General features: G+C 38.7%; 1 protein-coding gene across 1 annotated transcript in view; it reads left to right on the top strand.

Moving 5' to 3' along the window:
* MAST4 (microtubule associated serine/threonine kinase family member 4) overlaps nucleotides 1-21,840 on the top strand; it is a gene marked incomplete at its 5' end in the record, with an annotated part of 235,002 nt that overhangs the window by 141,564 nt on the left and 71,598 nt on the right. Inside the window, one exon of the mRNA XM_082497946.1 lies at nucleotides 17,135-17,223. Within this exon, the coding sequence (XP_082354072.1) occupies nucleotides 17,135-17,223 (89 nt within the window). The remainder of the gene's footprint in view (nucleotides 1-17,134; nucleotides 17,224-21,840) is intronic.

The raw sequence follows: 21,840 nt of genomic DNA, 5'->3' as shown, positions 1-21,840 counted from the left end.
GTCGAGCTTCACTCTTACAGGAACTCTTGGGAGTTCAGCAAATTTTTGCAAAATGATACTTTACCTCTCCTATGTTAAATAGGTATGAAGCTGCTATTGTGTTTGAGTTTGTCTACTGGGGAAAAAAAAAATCAATAAAGAAAAATTAAGAGAGCAGGGTATGCTATTTCTCTGAAGAATATGAAGAAATAAAGAGTCTGTGTCAATCAGTAAACAGTCTCCACAATCGTGTGAAATCTAATGCAATGCTTTGGAAGGAAGAGATGATCAGATTACATTGCTGTTTCACCAGATTGTGGGAGGAAATACGAACTGTTGAATGCTGGTTTACCAGTTAGTCTTGCGGTTTTTTATTGGTCACTTTTTAAAATTTCATTGTCGTTACTTTTCTATATCAGCTAAATTTATGCTAGTCACAATGAGGCGAGAGATTATACCTCCCCATAAAAACAAGTCAGAGGTCTGTAATAAATTTGAGCTAGGTTGAGGAAACAATCAGTCACTTTTTAATTGGTCACACACCCATATAGACATCAAACTAGTTGTCCAGCCCTTCTAAATTGTGTGCTGGCACTACCTGCACAGACTTTCTCAAGGTTTTGAAAGACTGAAAAATCATTTTGATGTAATGTTTAGTTATGCATTTGTGGAAAGGAGATTATTAAAAAGCATGTGATTATGTTAACATTGATTTATGTGAATGCTTTATCATTTAATTTACGTCTTCAAAGGTAAAATCCATTTATATGGGTAGTGGTAATTTTGCAGTTATGATTTCAAGAAGGGATAATCCCAACAACTGTCTTTACTTTTTTATATTCAAGACATTTGGGGAAGTGGCTTTTGCTGACATTTTGTCTTTCAGATGTATGCCTACATTTGGCTTTCAAGCTGAAGGTAGTTTGAGGCTGTTTGTAACAATTATTTGAAAAGCTGAGCTAGAGCTTATGTTAATAGAAAGTCTAATGTTTCATTAAACTGAACCAAATTAGTGGTTTGGGGCCTCTATTTTGCAAAATCCAGGAAATTAAGGATTAATGTTCAAACTGTGAGCATGTTCTTCCTTACTACTGACACAGTTAGAAGATCACAGAATGCTACGTGTTGTAGTTCTTCTTGAACCTGTCTCTATGACATCAAACAGACAGTATGTGGAAGTTGCACCAACGCAAGTTTTCAGTGGAACAGAGCAGTTGTGTGTTGAAAGAACTAAATTGATCTTAAACTATAGGTTCAACTTTCAGTTCTCATCATCCACGCTGCTTAAGATGACTGGTAATTTGAGAGACTGCTTTCTGTGGTGGAATCACTGGTGTGAATCTCAGAATAATAATGATGACGGTATAACCTCGTGGCAGTACAGCTTACAGAAATGTGTGGACAGTCTTGTTTTTTTAGCTTGTCCACATAGGAGTTAATTGCTAGAATATTAGTATGTCACAGAGAATTTGAGGAATGTAATGTGATGTGGTGGTACTTCAAGACATAGCTCAGCAAAGAGGGAAACTTGCTCATTGTGGATCCCATGGTACTGTTTTAATGACAATTTGAGTGTTTCTTAGGTCTAAATCCAATGTAAGTCATAGCGACAAATTCTAGTGCAAAACAGTTGTGATCTGTGGAAGCAAAAAATGTGAGATTTTGTTTATTTTTTCCTGTAAGTGCATTGCTTGTGTCTGAGATAGCAGCCTTTGTGTAATTAACTGTTTATAAAGAGCGAAGACTTACATAAAATCGCTTTTTTGTAGGAGAGTTCTGTCTCCATTGCCAAAATAGGGCTTGAAACGTGAACTTCCAAGAAAATTGCCAAACAAACACCAAAGCAAAAAATCAGTATCGGCAACAACAAAACCCTACTCTCAAATACTGGAAACTCAAGAGTCTTGAGTCATTGTATGAATCCAGAAGCTAGAAGCTTGAAGAATAACTGCACGTGCTACATCATACAGTTTATAACGGTTGACAACACGCTCACTTTAGTGTGCCTGCAGTCCTGCTTGTATTGGAGCAGATGTTGTTTAAACACTTCTAATATAGATGTATGCCATCCTGTGTTGTGTAGTTTGACAGGCAATATTTCCTGTAGCATCACAGGCTGTTCTTGTTACTGCCAGCAGCACTGCTAGATCTGGCACCTAAAGCTATTGCTGCTGTTGTGTCAGGTCAGCTTTCATAGCTGTGGACAGTAAGTTAACTGATGTGTTCAAAATTCAAATGTTAACTATAATTATGACTGCTTGCTTTTTTGTCTCCACAGTGGATGTTGCTTTACTAGTCATTTTATGTGATGCTTAGTTCTTGACACAGCAGGGTGAATTAAGTCTTCGTTGTGAAATTTTTCCTCTTCACAGTATTAGCTCATAGCTATTTACACACTATAAATCATATCCTTGCACTCGTTTTCTTCCTTTTCTTCTTTCTTCTACACTGAGTCACTGACACTTGCTTTCATGAATTCTCTGTGACCTACTTCTATTTGTGAGCAATTAGTACATTACTTTGGTAGTAAAATACTGCTTTCCTGGTAGGGATATTTTTACAGGGCAAACTATATGCAAAATCTGTTTTCATAAATTGCTTGTATACTGTGCTGTGTTTAAGATTGATTTAGTCTTTTCTCTATATTCTTGCGGGATAATGTATCATTGTATAGATTTAAGTCTAGTACGGGAAAGTATACTAGGGATAAAAGTTAATTTTAAATTGTCATTTTGCCTTGTTTCTGTGTTCTTGGATTTTCATGAGAAAAGAGGGTGTTATTTGCCACTGAAGGAATCAAGAGAACTATAAATGAGAAACCAAGCTTACTTGGTCTTGAAAATTGCAAGTTTCACTAAAACATTACTCATGGAAAGAAAGCTGGGTAAAGACAAAGCATGGATGGATTTTGTGGACCAGATTCATTCCTGGTACATTTCATTTCATTAGAGCTCTACTTGGAGGCTTGTAGTGTTGAATGTGTACAGGATTTTTTTTTTCTAGAAAAATGCTGCTCATTTTCCAGTTTCACTCAGCAGATTTTCGTGAGACGTAACCATGTGGATAACTTTAAGGTCAGACTGTGTTACAGTTGTGCTGGGTCACCTTTTGTGGAAAAGAGCTTGAAGTGTACTGTTGCAGAGAAGACAACTTCCCCTCTCCCTGCATAACATGTCATCTCTTCTCAGAGCCTGTATGAGAGATTACAATCCTGCACTATTGTGTTTTGATCTCCAGAAAACCTATCTTAGATAGGCTTAAGGGATTCTGAAGTTGTACAATATTTCTGGTTCAGAGATTTGGATACTTGGATCATTAAAGTGACATAGCATGCCAGGGGGAAGGGAACATTTGGTGGCATAACATGAACACTTTATCAGTACTTATTTAGGACGGCCTAGTAATTTGTTTCTGACCTCACTGTTTGAGTAATTCAGTCACTTGAAACATACGCCACTAGAACTTTTTTTAATACTGCACCATACTATTTTTAATAGTATAAATGTGCATGTACATATAAGTGTTAGGCCTGTGGCAGCAAACTGAAACACGTAAATCATCTGATCTTTCCTGGCTTGTGTGGTGCTTGATGATTAAGCATTACCAAAAAAAAAAAAATAGAGAGCAAGTGGATGTCAGAAGCCTTGTGTTGTCATACCTGCCAATGACTATCCCTGGAGATGTTTGAATTGCTTCACTGGAGATTATTCAGATGTTTCCAATTACCTCACTGTGACTTTGCAGCAAAGCAGTGTGATCTGCATGTGTAATAGATTGCCTTCCTCAGTAGGTGTACTGCCGCGTGGAGCTGAAGTTTGCTCCCAGACCTAGTCTACACAGTGGGTTTTGTACAGGGGTAATTATTTGATCTGTAGCTACTCAGTTAATTTTGCTGATGTAGCTTTGTTAGTACACAATTAGAGTTGAAAAAGACAGTTTGTGTTCTCATGGTTTATTTTTGTTTCCATCTGGAAAAATCTGAACCAGTAAAAGACTTTTACCCTGTGTTGTAACTATGTCTGTAGAAGGGGGAATATGGGCATGTTGCTATACCAGTATAGGTACACAGCTAACTCTTATGTGTAGATACTGTATATCTAATAAATATTTTTGGTGGGAAAAAGTCATTGATGTAGTTCCATAGTTTTGTAAATGGTGTCAGGTATGTGCCAGCACATATTTTGTTTTCTTTTTCTGTTAAATTTGTCATGAAGTTTTGCTAAGTAAAAAATAATAACGGTTAGTTACGTAAGCTCGGTTTGCATCTGGGGGGAAAAAAAAAAGGCTAGACATACAGTTTGTTTATGTTGGTTATTTGTTGTTTTGCTATTAAAGGGACGTAGCTGTGTTTGGGACCTCCAAGGGCAAAAAGACTAATTTGTTATAGTTCCATATGACTTGTGGGGAATGTCACCTTGCTGGCTGCACGTGTGTCCGGTGATGTCTTGATGTTGTGACCATGGAGTGTTTGGTTGCTTACATGACTTTGCAGACGGCCGGTTCCGACTGAACAAACAGCCTCTTCATGAAAGCCTCCATAGCTGGCATTAATTGATGTGATGCCCTCTTCAGCAGGCTCAACAGACACCAACAGCTGAATGGGCACAGTGAAAGAATGATTTTTGTTTTCCCCCTCCCTGGGAGATTAATGCTTCTAGATGCTTAATTATGACTTAATTAAAAAACTTTTGGTCAGCTGACAGTGGGAGGGAAGGGAGAACATGGGTCTCAGTAAAGAGAGGGGGTCTTTTGTTTGCAAGCTAAATTTCTGAACTGCAGTCAGTGTGTGCATGCTCAAATGTGGGGCACTGATAGTGCTGCCAGAGGTCTTTGGGAACAAATGTAGTTTTGAGGTTGAATGCCTCCTGCTTAATTGTTTGTATTCAGGCTCCTAACCAGTAAGGGACATAGTTTTCAAACATCCATATTTTGTCCTAAATATTGATTATTTTTTTTAAGATGTTTCTTTATTTCCTAAGTTCCAATGTATTAACTGCTTAAGCCCCACTTATTGCTCATGTTCAAGCAAAAGACAGTACAGAGTATTCGTTGCAAAATGTTTATCACTTGTATGGAAGCTGTGATATTTACATAATATTGCCTCTTGCCTTTTAAAAAAATCCGGAAATAAAGAGAAACAAGACCACTTTCCTGTTATTTGCATTAATTCATTTGAAGAAAGTGCAAACTTATTTCATATTGCTTAGTTTAAAATTAGGCATTTATTACAAATTTTTGACAACTCTCATATATATAAGAGGAAAGAAGAGAGAGGTAAACCACTGCAGTTAATGCCAAAGTGCGTAGAAGGGATGAAGCTCATTTTCCTCACGTGTCAAATGCTCAGTAGGCAGCTGTGCTTCATCGTTGCGGTGCTTTCCAATCAGTGGATGTGTATCCTCACTTCTGGTTCTCAAGAGGTTAAATAATGGCAGTGTTCAGGACTTTCCGGTCTTACTGGGAGAATGTGTCTGCAGGAGACTAACATCTTTGAATGCTTTTCCCTTCCCCCCCTTCCTCCTGGGCTGCAACAAAAGGAAATCGGTTTTTGTTGTTGTTTCGGAAACTACTTTCAGAAGGTTTCTACTGAATTAAGTTGCTTAAGGTGCTAGCTTGTGCGGCTGTACTATTTCACTGTCATTCCAGCTGTTTTTAAAGATCGTGTGGTCGTTGAGTAGCAGTATGTGGGAGGGGAGGCTTGCAGATGCCCCTTCACTAGGAATCACTCATGTCCCTGCTTCTGTTTCAAAACTGTGTCGAGCATTTGCTTCTTAAGTGGTGATAGGGCTTATGTATTTAGGTGAGATTAACAGTGATTTTGGTGAATACAGGTGAACCCCACTTATGCCCCTGTGTGCGTAGGCTATCATCTCTTTGATAACTCTGTTTTTCTTGAAAATGTGAAGGTTATAGAAAAGGGAGTTTTCTATTGTCTTATAGCTAAAATTTTAGCCAGTTTTGTTAGCATTAAAGTTAGCTGGGCTTGTTAACCATTGGCACTAGCTGAACTTCTGATATAGGGTCTTGTATATGAGCTTTTTGTTGTGTACTTGGCCAGATGGTTGACCTTGGGGATGTTTCTTTACAAGTGTTGAGGATGATTAGTTGAGGGACTTATAAGACTTTCTCATGGATAATGAGGATTCTATCCTTGAGCTGTCTGAGAAAGAACTCCTAATAAAGAAAAACCAGTGTTCTTATCATTCTTGAAATAAAACATCCTGGAGCATACGGACCCTGAAAACGCTACTAATTTAAATGTTTTGAAACTTGGCAGAAAAGTGAAAATTCTGAGTGTCCTAATCTGAATTACCTTCATTGTAATGCTAAAAATGATGCCCATAGGTCAAAAAGACCCTGGCACAGGGGAATACCTTTCCCCTGAGCATGTGTAATAGCTATAACTTGATTGTGCAATCATATGTAAATTACTAACCAATCAAATAGAGATAGGAGGTACTAATATAACAATAATATTGTAAAATGTGTGTATAAACTCCATGGAGAGTCCTGTTTGGTGCGTGTGATTTTTGGAAATACTCCACCTTGCACCCTAGCCAGAATAAAGCAACATCTCGGGACAATCAGAACTTTCACTTTTTTACAGGTAACAATTCCATAAGTGATTTTTCAGGTGATGGAGGCTGAGTTCTTGCAGCTCAGGGGTGCCTCAGGCCTGGCTGTGAAGTGGAGCCGGGGCAGTTCCCCCATGCTGAAGAGCAGTACTCGCAATTTTCTGGCAGACAGCTCTCTTACCGCCTCAATTAGGAGTCCAACAAGGTCTGGGGCAACTTAGCTGGAACTGTGGGCGAGTGTATCTGCATCGTCCAAGACACTAGAAATATGGTGTGCTTGATATGCTTATGGCACCTTTTACAGGAGAGATGATGGGCTCTTTGTTATAGACTGGCTGCCATCTCTGTCAATCAAGGTGGAGGTGTCACCAACTAAGTGTCTTCAAAGAGAACAGTGGCATTTGAGAGCTGGACTAGCGTCATGCCTTCCCAAGATGTTTGTGTAAAAAATTGCATATGCATCTTCCGGGTCTAAGGCAAAGATCCTCCTCTGAGTAACACAATTTGAAACAAATCATAGCTGAGTAATTCGCTTAAGCTTGTTCTTAAGGCAAAAGATGAGTTCAGGATATTTATGAGAGAAGACAAAGCAAAGTGTGTCTTTAATTATTTTTTTCTTATTTTTCCTTTGAGTGAGTTTACAAATTTTTATTTTAATATCATGTTACTTCTTTCAGGTTTTTGTCCTATTAAACTCTATTTTGCTTTTCTCCTGTTTAGTCATGGTTCTGTAATGCTGTGAAAAAGGTTGCATTGAAGTACTGAATAATGAAATGAGGCTTGTTCAACATTTTTCAAAAATTTAGTTCAGTAGTGCTCTAGTTTTTCTATTCTAGCATTCCCTTGTTGTAGACCACCTTCTGCCAGAAGGTTGAAGTTATGTATGTACAGGCACGCACACACACCACACGTGGCTTGCTTTTTGGATGTTATTAATTACAGGTGAGCTAAAATCTTAATCTTTTTAGGTGTGCATTAACTAAAAAGTTAAGTCTGACATTTTCAGAAGAATCATGACTCAATAAAAGGCAGGACTCTCCCAGGAATATGCCTCAACAATAAGCTAGGAATAATCAAAGTATTTTAAGATCCAATACAAGCTATAATGTGCACAATTGTATTTTTAAAATAGGAAAATGAAGACACAGATGGCTTCTAGAAGATTTTAGCAAGTTTCTTAATGTCTTGGATCCTTTCTGGCAAGGGAGAGTAAGTTATTTAGCAGTTAGTCTGTAAGTATTTTACTTTTCAGTCAGATAATAAACATTGATATGAAAAAGTAGCTTTTAGCTTTAGGATCCTGCCCAAGTAGGAGTAAAAAAAGATCAGACTTTTTTTGTTCCTAGTAAGTTTGATCTGGGAATGTAATTTTTCTTCAGTGAGGTGCATTGAGCTGGCATTGTCTTACCTGTTCACCCCTTGCATCTTTGGTAATATTTGCTAAAGGCTTAAAGACAACACATTTAGTCATCATGTGCTCCCTCCTAGTTTTGGGAGGTTGACAGCTACCAAATTTAGCAAGGGAGGAAAGAAGCCGTCCTGTGTGGACTCACTACTCTTTCACGTAAAAATGAATTGTTACTATTTAACTATAGGAGCAAGGAGTCAGGTATAAATATAAATTATTTTAGGGGTTAAACCAGAAGAGAACTACTGGGATTGAAAGTGAAACCATGTAAAATATCTCTACTCAGGCAGCTCCCAACTTCCTACCCTTGAATTTTAGGATATGATTAAATTAGTTGTACTTCTTCAAGACTATTAGGAAAAAAGAGGGGAGGGGGGTGTTTTAAAAAAAAAAAAAAAAAAAAGTCTCAAAACTGTCCTAAAAATTGTGAAATAACGTGGGGAGTAATATTTTTAGCAGCTTGTCTTTTAGTGGCTTTTCTCATGGCGAGAGTCTCTGGAGTGCAGTGCAGAGCAGTGTTTCATGTGATAAAGGATACTGTGAGACTTTTGTTTTAATAATCCTCTGACTCTTTTTATGTGAAAGTAGCCTTGGCAACATAAATTATTTTCACCGGTACAGACAAATTGAGGTGGTTGAAAGGAAGATGAAGCACAACTTCTGTAGCAAGAAGCAGAGCAAGCTAAATAATTTCTTCTTTCCTTCACCCAACTGGAAATAGATTGGTCGTTTCTGAGGTGTCCCCTAGACTTCTACTGAGGCACCAGACTTTCTAGGCTGGCTGCATGTATAATCAGGTGATAATTTCAGACCATGGCAGACTTTAACCCTTTGAGACTTCTATGGAGTATTGACACCATGCACACTCTTGTCCAAGAGAAGCACTCCCTGAAGCTACTCCCCATGCTGCTTGGGGAATGCTTTCTACACTATGAGGAGGTCTGTCTGGCTTATGATCCTGGCCCCCTAGTTCCATGATGTATGGTGAGTTATGAACAGTGGTGCTCAGAGCTGTGGTTGTTGGGAACAATCATCAGCAAGGAAAAAGCAAAGAAAGCCAAGAAATGGTAGGTTGTAACTGGAAAACAGAATGAGAAAGCTCAGGAGAAGGGGTGGACAAGGTTTCACTGTGGTAGGTATCTGGGTAAACAGGTCTTCCGTCTGTAGTTTGGAGCCACTCCCATGTTTTATCTTAATTCTGAACTATACTGGCCTCAGTTTCAACCGGAGTTACAGAAAGCTTAGGGTATGTGCTTAGCTCCCTTGCAGTACTGAAATGGCCTGGGGAATTGGCTGCGGTTAGTCCTGGAGTCTGGATGGATGTTGTTCAAAGGAAATATGACTGTAACAGGACCCGTTTGTTTATTGGTTTTGTTGAGGTTTTTTGAAGGGCTGGACTGGGTAAAAATTGACAGTAGATGAGCTGCTTTGTTTAGTGTAAGTGTTGAAAAGGCTTTTGCTCTATACATTAGCTTCAGCTGGGGGTGGGAGGGTAGGTAAGGAGGAGATCCCCTAGCTACCTTCTTGCCTGAGTCTGACTTCTTGGTGTTGTGAGCAGCAGCAGCAACCATGAGGCACCAGCCTAGCTCCTAAAATGGGACAGAACCAGTGGCAAGCACCACCTGTGACAGTGTCCATGCTACAGCCTGGCAGACAGCACTCCAGCCTGGGTGGAGTGGAGAGTCTGAAGGGAGCAGCAGCAGCGAATGGCATCCAGCAGCCCCGACTTACCTCCTTCTGCTCCCCACAATCCCCCGGTTTCTTTCAAGCTGTTAACAGTGAGCAAGGGGGCAGAGTGAGAAACATCCTGCCCCCAGCCTGACCATCACAACATGACAAGAAATGTCTGGCGGCATCCTCTTATCCCAAGAGATGCACCTGCACCTTGTAGTCTAGAGTCAAAATTTGGAGTGATCCAGCTTAATGCGGAAGTGCTGGGGATGGCCAAGAGCTCAGTGACACCTGTGTTTTAAACCTCTTGTCTGTGCTGCAGCCTTGATAGGCATGTGCTCCAGTAAATAGGGTATTTCCTGTCTAATGCAAATGGTTTCTGCAAGGGTATCTACTATGAAAGTCAAGGCACTTCATTTGGTTAACATCTCCATACTATTGATGCTTTGATCTCACAGGTGTGATGTATGATAATTCTTTTTTTTAAGGTAGCACTTGTTAAATAATATAAACTCGTCACTGTGGCTCCTGATTCCCCTTCCCCCCCCAGCCCTGAGATGTTTCTGCCTGTTTTTTGTATCTCCTGAATTATGTATAATAATGGTAATCATACTTAGCAGTGATTTAGGCCAGCCCTGTGTATTTTTTCTCTACTTCTGGTACTAATTTCCTACTTAACTTTATATTTTGAAAGAGTAATATTTGCGCATTGAGGAATTTAGTTAAATACCTCAATATGATAGCAAACGTGCTGTTCCCCTAATAACTTGGTTTATGTCCCTTCCCAGAACACAAATGAAATCAAAAAAGAAATTCAAGAAGCAGTGGGATTCAAATGAACCCATCAGCATGTTCTCAATAGGTTGTATGATATGAAGATGCAGAAACTGCATTCTGTGGATAATGAAGCAGGATTACGCAGTGGGCTGTCTTTATGATCCTGAGCATTCTTTTTGTCTGCTCTCTGCTGTCTGCTCACTTTGTATGCATTACAGACTTTATCCTGTATATAGCTGTTTTATGAATATTGTACAACTATGGAGTTAGTAGTTAGCTTAATACTCTTTTTTTTTTATGTTACATAATTAAATATTTATAACAAGTTAAACCTGAATCAGTTGTTTTAAGAAGAAACAGAACAGATAAAAATACACCATCTTAGTTCTGTAGAAGTAGTTCAGATTTCTCTAAACTCTACTAATTTTGTCATGTGTGAGGAAAAAAAATTGTGGATCAAAATTGCTTGGAGTAAAAGTGAGAGCAGTCACTGGAGTTGAATACACAGAACATATGTAACTTGCAAGTACAGTTGAGAAGGCTTAATGAAGGACCTGTTTACTTGTTTTGTGATACACTGGAGGGATGGAAATTGAGAGGCCTTCTACAGTGTAAGAAGTCTGTCTTTGCGACAGTCTTCCTCAGGTCTGAACAGCAGAGATTTGGCAGGTATTTTTGCAATTCTGTGATTTTATTTTTTTTCTTGACATATTTTTGCAATGATGCTGTCTTGCATGCATTTGAACCCTTCAGGCAGTCCAGGCAGAGAGTGATCATGCATCCAGTTGGTTGCATTTTAAGTTTTGTATTTGCTGTAGATTTTTTTTTAGAAAGATGAAGAAAAAGACTGAAGTGTCCTCTTTTGTATGGTTGAGGAAGGATGAAGTTCTGGTGGCACAGTGGCATGCTGCTAAGTGGTAGTAATGGCAGGGAAAAAGGTGTTGAACACAAATGTGTGACTACCTAGAGAGTACCCTTAGCTTACTGTCCGTGCCTGCTTGGCAAATAGCTAAAACTGAAAGGCTCACTGTAGTCTTGCAAAGATTCAGGACAAACTCTGCCAAACTAGGGCTTCTAGCAGCTGTGTACTTCATCTTGGTGTGTTGTGTTCATTATGTTTTCACAGCAGTCTTGTTTCTTCAGACAAAAACTGGCCTCACTTAAATTGCCTAAACTTTGTATTCAAAAAGAGTAAAACCTGAATCCCTACATTACAACAGTTATAATTTAAATCTCAAGTCCCTTTTTTTTCCAGTTTATTAAAGACTTATATGGAACAATTCCTCACAGAGAGTGGGATGTATAATAAATAGAATGTTTGACTGTATGTGGAATGTTTCAAATATAGGATATTATATATATGTCGTTATATCAACATTGAAAACATGGTAAATAGAATATAAAAATAATAAATATAATAAACATTGAAAGCAATTAAAAGAACAAAAAGAAAATTCTGGGTGTTACCGATGTTATATTTTAATAGCATTCAGATAGTTTGCATGTTTCTCTCAATGATTGTAGCATCATGAGAATTTACTTACTTCAGTCTAGGAGATAACTCTCAAAATTGTATACCTTTGCTTCCTTACTCTTCAACCTCCCTTAGTTACAGGGTAGAACAGGGGAGAAACAAATAGCAGTGAATGGAGCCCATGGATTTTGCTCGTGTAACCTCCCCAGTATTCAGAGAAGAACAGACTTGGTTGATTCATTTTCTTTGATAACGCAATCTAGGTGTGAAACTACTGTTAACTGCAGGCCATGTGTTACTTTGGCTTTCTGGATCAGGAGATGATTCATCAAATACAAGCTTAAAGGCTCCTTTTGACAAGGAAGCTGCTGCATTATCAGTGTGCATCATGTCTTCATGGCAGCTGTTTTTTGCATTTGTTTGAGTTAACGTCCCACAGAACTTTTCTGGATTGTGGAGAGCTTGGACACACTCACCAAACTGCTTTTTAATGCAAAAGGATTATTTTTCTTTAAGAACAAAACAAGAATAAAAAAGCCAAAAAAACCCTAAGCTAAATTACTTTAAATGTTTTAATTTTTTTAAGTACTGTGTGCACTGTTGACTTTTCAGTGTTGCTGTTCATGAAGATAGTAAATAAGTATGAAGTCATAGGTTAGCTAGCTTCATAACAAGTTAAATATAACTGAAATATAACTTAAATTTAACTTTCCTGTATAAACAAAGTGGCCACATCTCAAGTCTTGCTAGGGACAGCATGTTCCTCTTGAGGTAGTTTTCAGCTGTGCAGTTTTAACACCAGAGAAATTATAACTAACTTTTCTCTCGCTAGAGCCTTTATGGGAGTGCTGGTCATGCATTATTAGTCTCATGTCTACGTGGTCAGGCTTTGCATTCTGGGTATGGCAATAGCTTAATTTCTCTGCATTTCTATTAGCAAATAAAACATTTTGTTTGCAGCCTCTCTTAAAATAGAAGTCCCGTTTTAATCTTTACCTTCAGCTAAACTACTGTATTATACTGATACCAAAACGAAGAAGCTGTGTTGTGGAGTACTGCTGTGCTCAGCACAGCCTGTGAAAGGTGGTGAACTGTCATTATAGCTTACAGCCAAATCCATCTTCATTACAAGTGTAAATATTAATAATTGAGGATGTTGAAATGAAATCATTATAAATTATTAAAGCAGATGCCAAATTTCTGATGAAAAGCATGGCAAGTGCTGATCTTTGTCAATATAGCCTTCTTTCCCTACTTTTTTGGAAAAAAGCAATTAACCTTTGCTGCCAGTAATCTGCTCACATATTAGCCTTCATTCTGAGGAAGAAACTTCCATTTCAGGGCATACTTCTTGCAATTTTGCCATTTCTTGATAACTCTATCAGGAAACCTGCCTTTAATTAAATTCAGCTCTTTATGAAGTACTGCCTGTCCTAGAAGAACTTGATTCCTGCTTCAGCTTTTTATTTTTAGTGTTTCGAGGAGCTTGTGGAGTGTAGCTGTATGTTAATGGCCATACTGGTACTTTTGTCTTGTGCTTTGCTGGTTTCAATCTAGCAGTTATCATCTCTGCTCAAATGTTTTTTTTCCTGATATGAGAATTGTGGCTTTTTAAGGAGCGAGGTAATAAAGCTTTATGCAACTGAGTTGCATCTTTCAGCAACTGTAATTCACCCTTGCTTTGTGAGTAACGAAGTTGAGCACTGTTTTTGTAGTGTCCTCTATCTGTTTTGTCCTGAGTACTTCTTGTGGGAAGCGTTGATCATCTATAGTAGCTGGAGCAGAAGTGACTTGGGGTTTAGAGTGTTGGGTATGATAGTGGAGTTGGGATGAAGGAGGTGAGACATAGTGAGAAGTCAGGATAAGGGAGGAGAGGTGCGAGTGGGCAGGAGCGTCAGTGGCGGAGAGCAGGAGGTAAGGCAGAACCTGCCGGGGGGGGGGGATTTGGAAACCAAATACGAAATTATGAATTGGATTCCAAGATAAGGAACAGTGCCAGTAGTCCAGGGCACTGCTGCCATGTTGTAATGCCAACTACTTCCAGATACATAGTCATCCAGTACTGCCGCTTTAAGTTTTTGGCAACAGACTAAAGTCCAAGAAGGATCTTCCTCGGGCAGAGAAGACTACAAAGGACAAAAAATGTAAACTTACAATTTTCTTCAAGTTTTGCGTGCACCCCAAAGTTTAATTATTGTTTGACATGACTGATTTTTTTTTTTCCTTTGTTTTCCCCTACTGTCTTCTCCTTGGAAAAAAGATAGTTTTCTTTCTCCTGTTTTTTCAGTGCTCTAAACCTTGTGTCATATGTGCTGCCTGGCTTGCTAGTCTCTTCTCTGTGCCGCGCAACCTGATCACAACATGAAATCCAAGGCTTAGAGAATTGCATTTTGAGAGCATAGTGCTCTGTGGTTTACCAAGGTGTATGTTTCCCTAAGTTCTGTAGACTGTTCCTGCACTGCTATAACTTTCCTGCATACAAAGAGGCTTTCTTTCAGGGCTTCGTCTTATCAGTTGGTTTATCTTGTCAGATTTGAATGGGAGAGGAATAGTTTTATGAGGACAATAGAAGGGGAAAGTTACTTGATGTGTTCAGAGATCGAGGAAAAACGATTTTGTCTGCAGAATGGCTTTAACTTCTGAGACCCTTTTGTCTACAGAAGGTTGCCGTTTCAAGGCTAAATACAATTCAGTAAGTAGTGCTTTGATACTTCCTTAGTGCGACCCTGCTTCCCATTTGTGGTGTTCTAGCAGCTTAGATCATCTTTCAGGGTTCCCTGAAGATGTGTTTTTTCCCCCTCGCCCACAAAGAGCCTTTTCTATAGTACTGTATTTCTGGGGAAGGAGTTGTGGTTCATAGACTATGCAGGGTGAATAACTTAATTTCAAAATCTTTGTGAAACAGAACTGAAAAATACAAAGCTACAGTGAGAGCTCTAGGATGGATTTGTCCTTTCATGCAGTGATGCATCTTACCTTACTGGTAAGACAAATAGAGGAGTCTTCTATTAGGAAATAGAAAATAAAAATATGAACATTTCATTTGAGTGTGATAAAAGATAAATTCTCCATGCAGCTGCAGCTACATCTGAGCAAACAGCAATTTTTTTTTTTATTAATGACAGTTGGGGGGAAAGTTTTTTTTTATTATGTAAAATCTTGATATTGGAGGTAATGCCATCATATTCCCCAGAAATAATTCTTAAAAACAATATCCCAAAAAATCAAGATAACTTGGATTAGATATCTTTGATAATGATTTGTGAAAGGTGTTGCAATAACTTCACCTGAAGAACGTGAAGTTTGAATTTTAATGTAAAAGTGAATACAAGACAGTCAGTTATTTACATAGGAAATTCTGGCAAAAGTGATAAAACTCTCAATACAGATAAGTATTAAAATGTATTGTCTCCTTGTGACAGCAGATGTGGTGATCTTTTAGGTCCAAACTTTAGCCACACAAGGCTGCTTTAAAGTCATGTAATGAGGTTTCTTAACTGCAGCCTGCACCACAGATGCCGTAGTGATATCATTGCATCATCATGGATAGATGCAGTCTGTAGATCCTTTAACGAATGTCTAATGAGTACCAAAAGCTTCTACTGGATTCAGTTTTAGATTTGGAGAATTGCAAAGGAACAGTTATTCAAGCTTTTAAAAACAAGTGTAGCAGATAAAGTAAAGCTTGTCATAGTATAGTACAAGAAAAGTTACTAAAAATAGTGACATATGTCTTAAGTTTTGACTTTTCCAGTGCTCTAAATGTAAATCTTGCAATCATTTTGTGTTTTTTTTTTCTTACATAGATCTGCAGAAATGATAAGTATAGACTCATGAGTTAAGTCATCATTTAATTGATTGTAATAATTAAGTGATATGGCGAGTCATTGTGCAATTCATGCAAATGAAATTTGTGTTAACGTATTAAACAGTTGGGAATGGGTGTCTTGCTGCTTCGCAAAGCATTTTTCAAGGGGAGACTGGTCTTAGTGTTTGACCTTTTTTTCATATTGCAGGTATCTTCTATACCACTTTTATAATCAACATTTCCTTTGTTTTTCTTTATTTTCCTTGTTTTCAGTATTATTTTGGATTACTTTTGCATCTGTTTTACTTAGCTGTTTATGCTATTAAACTCCATCCTTTGTTTTGAATTTTATTCAACTTACACCTTATCAAGACTAATTAGCCTTGCTTTTTGGCTTTTATATAGAGACCATAATGTTACAAAATTCATTGTTTGATAGATCTACAAATATGATCTGAATCTGCTTCTGTTGGAACCTACTGTGTTAATGAAATGGTTTTATGTATGAATGTTTCCCCTTTTAGTGCTTTTGAGTTTTTCTAAACCTTTATAGAAAAAAAAAAAATCTGATTGCATTGCTGTAAACATTAGCATATGCACTTAAGTTTTTACACAGTCTGTTTGACTTCAAGATACAATTTTCCTGTTGGAGATTTATGTTTGAGAGAATATTTGTTATAGTAGAAAGAAGAAAAAAGAAAAACATTTCTGCCTAACAAATACTTAAAACCTGTATCATGTATTTAAGAAGCATATCTCCTTTCCCAAGTTTAATGGATGTGTTAATTTACTATTTATCTCGCCTAATGATCTTGAGAAGTGGGAAATTAGTGGCTTTGCAGATGAAAAATGTATGAGTTAAAAAAATGCATTCATCTTCTTAGGCATCATCTGTTCATTGACAAAAGGCACAGATGTGAAATTTATCTCAATAATTAGATTTATAATTATTGTATCATCCTCAGATTGATAAATCATTGCTCTTTGTGGCATGTGATTTGGAGCTACAGTTCATGCAACAGAAATAGGTTTAATCATTGAGTGGTGATTCTAAGCTTGAGAGTGTTTTTCACATTATGCTTGTATGTCTTTATGTGTTATAAAAAGTGTATGGCAGAGAAACAAGCTGCAGTCTGAGAAGAACATTTTGTAAATGACTCTACACGGTAATGCTGGTCTTTGCACGGAACAGCAGACGTGCAAGCCTGAAAACTATCCATGGTGTGTTTTCTCTGGAAACTGCTGTCTTTGCCATTATCCAGTATGATAGTAGACTTCCTGGACATGCCTACAAAAACAAATTAGCTCTGATTTTTAATAGGGGACTGGGAAGCAAAGGAACAAAGTAGCAGAATCTCAAAATGTCCATATGTGGTACGTGCTGTATTTCTGATGCTAAAGTCTTCTCTCCTTTTTTTTTTTTTTTTTTTTTTTGCCCACAGTTGTAGAACAAGCAACAGGAAGAGTTTGATGGGCAATGGCCAGTCTCCAGCTCTGCCTCGGCCTCATTCACCTCTCTCAGCTCATGCAGGTGATTTTATTTCTATGCTGCTACTATTATTATTAAATTATTAAAATTTCTATACGAGGAAAGGAAAACAGGCAAATTCTTTATCCAACTACTCTTCTTTCCACTGTTTGTAATAGCAAAAAATTGCATATCATTCCATCCAAATTTCTGTTACATTTAGATCCGTAAATACTGTGTTAGAGTGAGAAGCAGTCTACAAATACCTAACATGGATCGTGTACCTATTTTTTATTTCCTCACCTGACATTCTGATGTATTTTCTCCCCCCCCAGCTTCCCTTTCTGGGCCTAGTTCAGTGTGAAAAGGATATAATATAGCTTGCACACATGGTAAAGGTAGTGGAATCATTGAGTAGGGTTTTGTATTCTATTCCTAGTGCTTTTGATCCCTAGGATTTGTGGTGTTAGGCTCATTGCTGGAAGTCTCTGTGCTTCACTTTACACAGCAATAAATCGATGATAATTTTGTTTTGCTTCTGAAAGTCCATAAATATTTTATTGATAATGATTGTCTTCATTTTAAAAAGCAACACTTTTAGCATATCAAAACACATTTCCTCAATAAATCTTGTCTCTTTATGCGTTCTGGGCATTGGCTGTAACTGCATGACAAAGTGAAAGCCTCCCCCCCCCCCCCCCCCACTTCTTGTGTTGTCAATGACGCTAAATATTTTGGAACGTTTGAAGAAGATGGTGAGTGTAGTAAGGCATTTCCAGTTTTCTTGTGGAAGCAACATTATTAGAGGAAAATATGGTGGTGGATTTCGCTTTGAGAAGCAGGCTATCCACAACCAGGAATCCAGACAGTGTGAAGACTTGTGAAGAGTTCAAGGCACCAGCACATTTAAAGAAAAATATGGTGCAGACTGTTTTAAAACTGAAAAATGAAATGTTTGAATGTATGGGATCCCTCTCTGGATCCCCCAAATGCAGAAATTAGCATTTGGAACAGGGGATCTGTGGTCACCATATAAAGAGGCTTTAGTTGTGCTGTGCTGACTTGATGAGAGCAATAGCAATGCCTGGTGTGAGAACTAGCATGTCTTCTGCTATGAGTGACTATACCATCTGTTCGGAAAGTGATGGCTTAGACCAACGATGCCTAACAGTCTTCAGAAGTATGGAGTGACCAGCATGCATTACCTGGGACCTGAATATACGTAGTGAATTTGGTAAATGCCAAAGAGTTCCTGTCTGGCAGTGGACTTGTGCTTTCAGCAAGTTGCTTCATCTTTTTGCATCCATTTCTCAAACCGTAAAAGAGGATAAAATAGCTGATGTCACAGCTGTTGACAAGTGTCTGTGAAAGTGGAAAACTGATACTGTAAGGATTAAGACAGGTTAAGCATAAGCTGTTTTCAAAAACCTGTTGTGGAAATTTGGCAACTTCTTCAGTTACCCAGGATACAGTAGGTTCTTTTAATGCTGATGCATTCGCCGAAGGTAAGTGTGCCAAACACTTCAGTAGCGCTATAGAGTCTCATATATGTGATGAAAATTTGCATGTGTATGGATCGCTCTGTTATGAGCTTGCCTCCGCGTAGTTAATTGCAGTAAGTATTCACACAACCATTGGCTCCTACCTCAGCTGGCTAGTGTGCCTAGACTAGTCCCCTGAAGGGGCAATTTGAAGTTAAAGTGTGCTCAGAGTCACCCTTGACAGGTTTTCTCCTTTGTCTAGTGGTCAATTAGGTACTGCCTGGAATTTACTTGGTAGGTGAAATATTATTTTTTTTTTTTTTAAATTGTACTTTGAATAACTGTGAATGTCATCCTAATTCAGACAAATAAAAAGATACAAATTTTGTAGTTAAAAGCACAGCAAAGCCACATAAATTATGAATTTCCATCTACATATACATAGGAGTTCAGCATGTCAAGTGTGTATGTATATAAATACTTGATAACCTTGATCTTAAAAGACATAGTGGATTTTTAGTGATGCTGCATTCTTGTGTTGTCAGAGCCAGCAGGTCTTAACTGCACTGGTGTCTGCACGCTGAACTCACCTACCTGCTCTCCGTGGTGACCTGTACTGGAGGCCTGGATTCTTGCGAAGTACAGCAGAGGAATGTCACAAGGGACAGCATGTGCTGTACAGCCTGCTGGGTCCTTGGCTGGGAGGGATTACTCCAAGTCAGAGAGGACTCCTTGACTCTATTGAGAGAACCTAGTGTATCTCCTATCCAGCTAGATGACTTTAGGGTCTCCTTTGACTGCTTCTAGAAAGTAGCTAGGAATGGTGAGATTATATTAGAAAAGTTCTCTAAATCGGAAGTGTTTATTTTGCAGCCTGCACCAGACCTTCTGCCAGGAGCATGTACTACAAGTTCTGAGTCTCAGAGGGAGTGGAGATGACCCTCTTTAATACCTTCACATCTTTCTTATTAGTGTTTGCTGTTGGGGGAGGAAACAGTAGAAGCAGAAGAGGGAGAGGGAAACAAAATAGTTTCCAATCCTAGAGAAGGATAGAGCAAGGTAAATGTGCAGCAAAGTATTGGTTTATTCATTAGACTATCCTTGGCTGAAGCATGGTAGTAACATCCATTTTGGCACATATGTCCTAGTGAGATTATGCAGAATATGGAGGACATTGGAGACATCCTGCTTTAGAAAAGTTTTTCTTGCATATTGTCAGAGTTCAGTTTCATGCAAGGAATCTGCCCAGGTGAGTGCAGGTGCAACGGATTAGGCTGATGGATGCTAACAGCTGATGTAACTTCATGCGACATTGCACAGTTGTTTGCCACTGGGCTGTGAAAGGAAAAGACGGATTCTTGGATCTGCCTTTCAAGGGGCTGAGTCTAACTGATAATAGAGCTGAGAACTTGAGCCATTGAGGACTCTTTCAATCCCACCTGTCCTTAGAAACGTTTATCTCCTTCACACAGCACCTTTTGATGGGTCATTCTTTTCTCACTCACTTATGTGCAGCAGTCGTCCTGACTGTAGGAGAGAGAGGCTGCAGCAAACCCAGGCTGTCAGCTTTCCTAGCTTCTTCAGTCCTGTTTCATCTTCTCAGGATCTTTATACATGCATTGAGAGCATACCTTGCATACCTTGCTTCCCCCTTCAGAAAAAGCCTAAAATACTTCTGTGAGCCTTTAAAAAAATCAAAAGCACCCGTGAAGATGTGGGCTCTGAGAGTTCTACCTTACTATGTGCTCTAGTCCTTTCTCTTACCTTCCCTGTTCCTTTGGGGACCTCATGGATTCTGTTCAAAATACAGAATTTGCTTCGGGTTCTGGAGCAAGGAGAGCTGATTGGTCTGTTGTAGTACTTCCGTAGAAAGTTGAGCTGTTTTGAGTGTAGATAGTCAGAACACGTTCATCTGTCATCCAGCTGGGTTCTGGCTCAAGTAGAAGTCTGTCTTGTGGTTCTCTTTCAAATGTGGTTGGAAACGTAGGTTTGGGACTTACTTTAATATGCTTGGACACAGAGATGTATACTTTAAAGCATTTTAAGCCAGAAATTATGATATTCAATTATTTCTGTCCATATGCTGCAAGATTACATTTTACTGTCTTTTCACGTCTCAGAAAGTTAACTGAACTTGTCAGGCTGACATCAGATTGCCCTGCCATGGCCTATCTTCTGACGTAGTTTTAAGAACAATCACTTTTGCTTCAAGATGAGAGATTGGAAGGGAGATCTCTGAGGCAGCTTTCAAGGTCTGTACATACTCTGGACATACATACGAAAGTCACTTTGCTGTGGTTTTGGAAAGGAAGTGCACAGAGGTTCCTTTTTGGGCATCTTCCTGATTGCATGAAACAGGAAAATGGAGGACATAACCTGCTGTGGTTTGAGTAATTCAAATGGAAAGATGGATAGATTATGCATGACCCTGATTGCTCACGCCTTTTAGAAACTATTTTGGCTTCTGTTTTTGTACTATCAGTGCTTTTCTGCCAGATATGCTTCTCTTAGTGACAGCATCTACTCTGCTCCCTACTGTCAGGGTGCTCCAGCCATATCTGGGTGGAGCCTGCTGTTGCCCTTACTGAAAGTAGTTCCATTGGATGCTCTTACTTAAGTGGACTAGGTTCTTGACTTCATGTGTGTACCATATTAGTTGTTTTTGCAGGTCCTTATCTCTTTATTATGGGCTATTCAAGCTGAAGGGAATAAAGATTGACAGATTCTTCAAAATCCACCCAGAAGGATCGATTTCTATTAATTATCTTCATAATCTTCAGTGTTACCCTGGGCCCTTCTTTTGTGGTCCTAATAAGATTGTTGGCGTTGCTTGGGAAGTCAGTGCCTCAGAGGTATCTGAAGTCAGTGTTTTCATCCCTTCTGAGAACACCCTTGGATCTACAAACAACCTGTACCCTGCTACATTAATTAATTGATTGTTGGGACAAAAGGCAAAATAAATACTTAGTTACCTTTGTTTGTATCTCATACCTGCAATGAGTTTTATTTGGTTTGCTAGTTTAGGCTGTTTTTTTTTTTTCCCCAAGACCTTACATCTCTGAGGGCAAAAGAGTGCTATGCACCCTCTGTGTCAGTTAAAGCACAGTGCATGAAGGCATGTTATGAATCTCAAGGTGGAGCTCTCTTAGTCAGAGTGCACTGCATTAGCACTCATGCCAATATCTGTGGCTTTGCTCAA

This window comes from Vanellus vanellus (assembly GCF_965231255.1).
Source record: "Vanellus vanellus genome assembly, chromosome: Z".
Classification (NCBI taxonomy): Eukaryota; Metazoa; Chordata; class Aves; order Charadriiformes; family Charadriidae; genus Vanellus; species Vanellus vanellus.
Note: the sequence above shows the minus strand (reverse complement) of the source record. Positions and strands in the feature narration are given on the sequence as shown.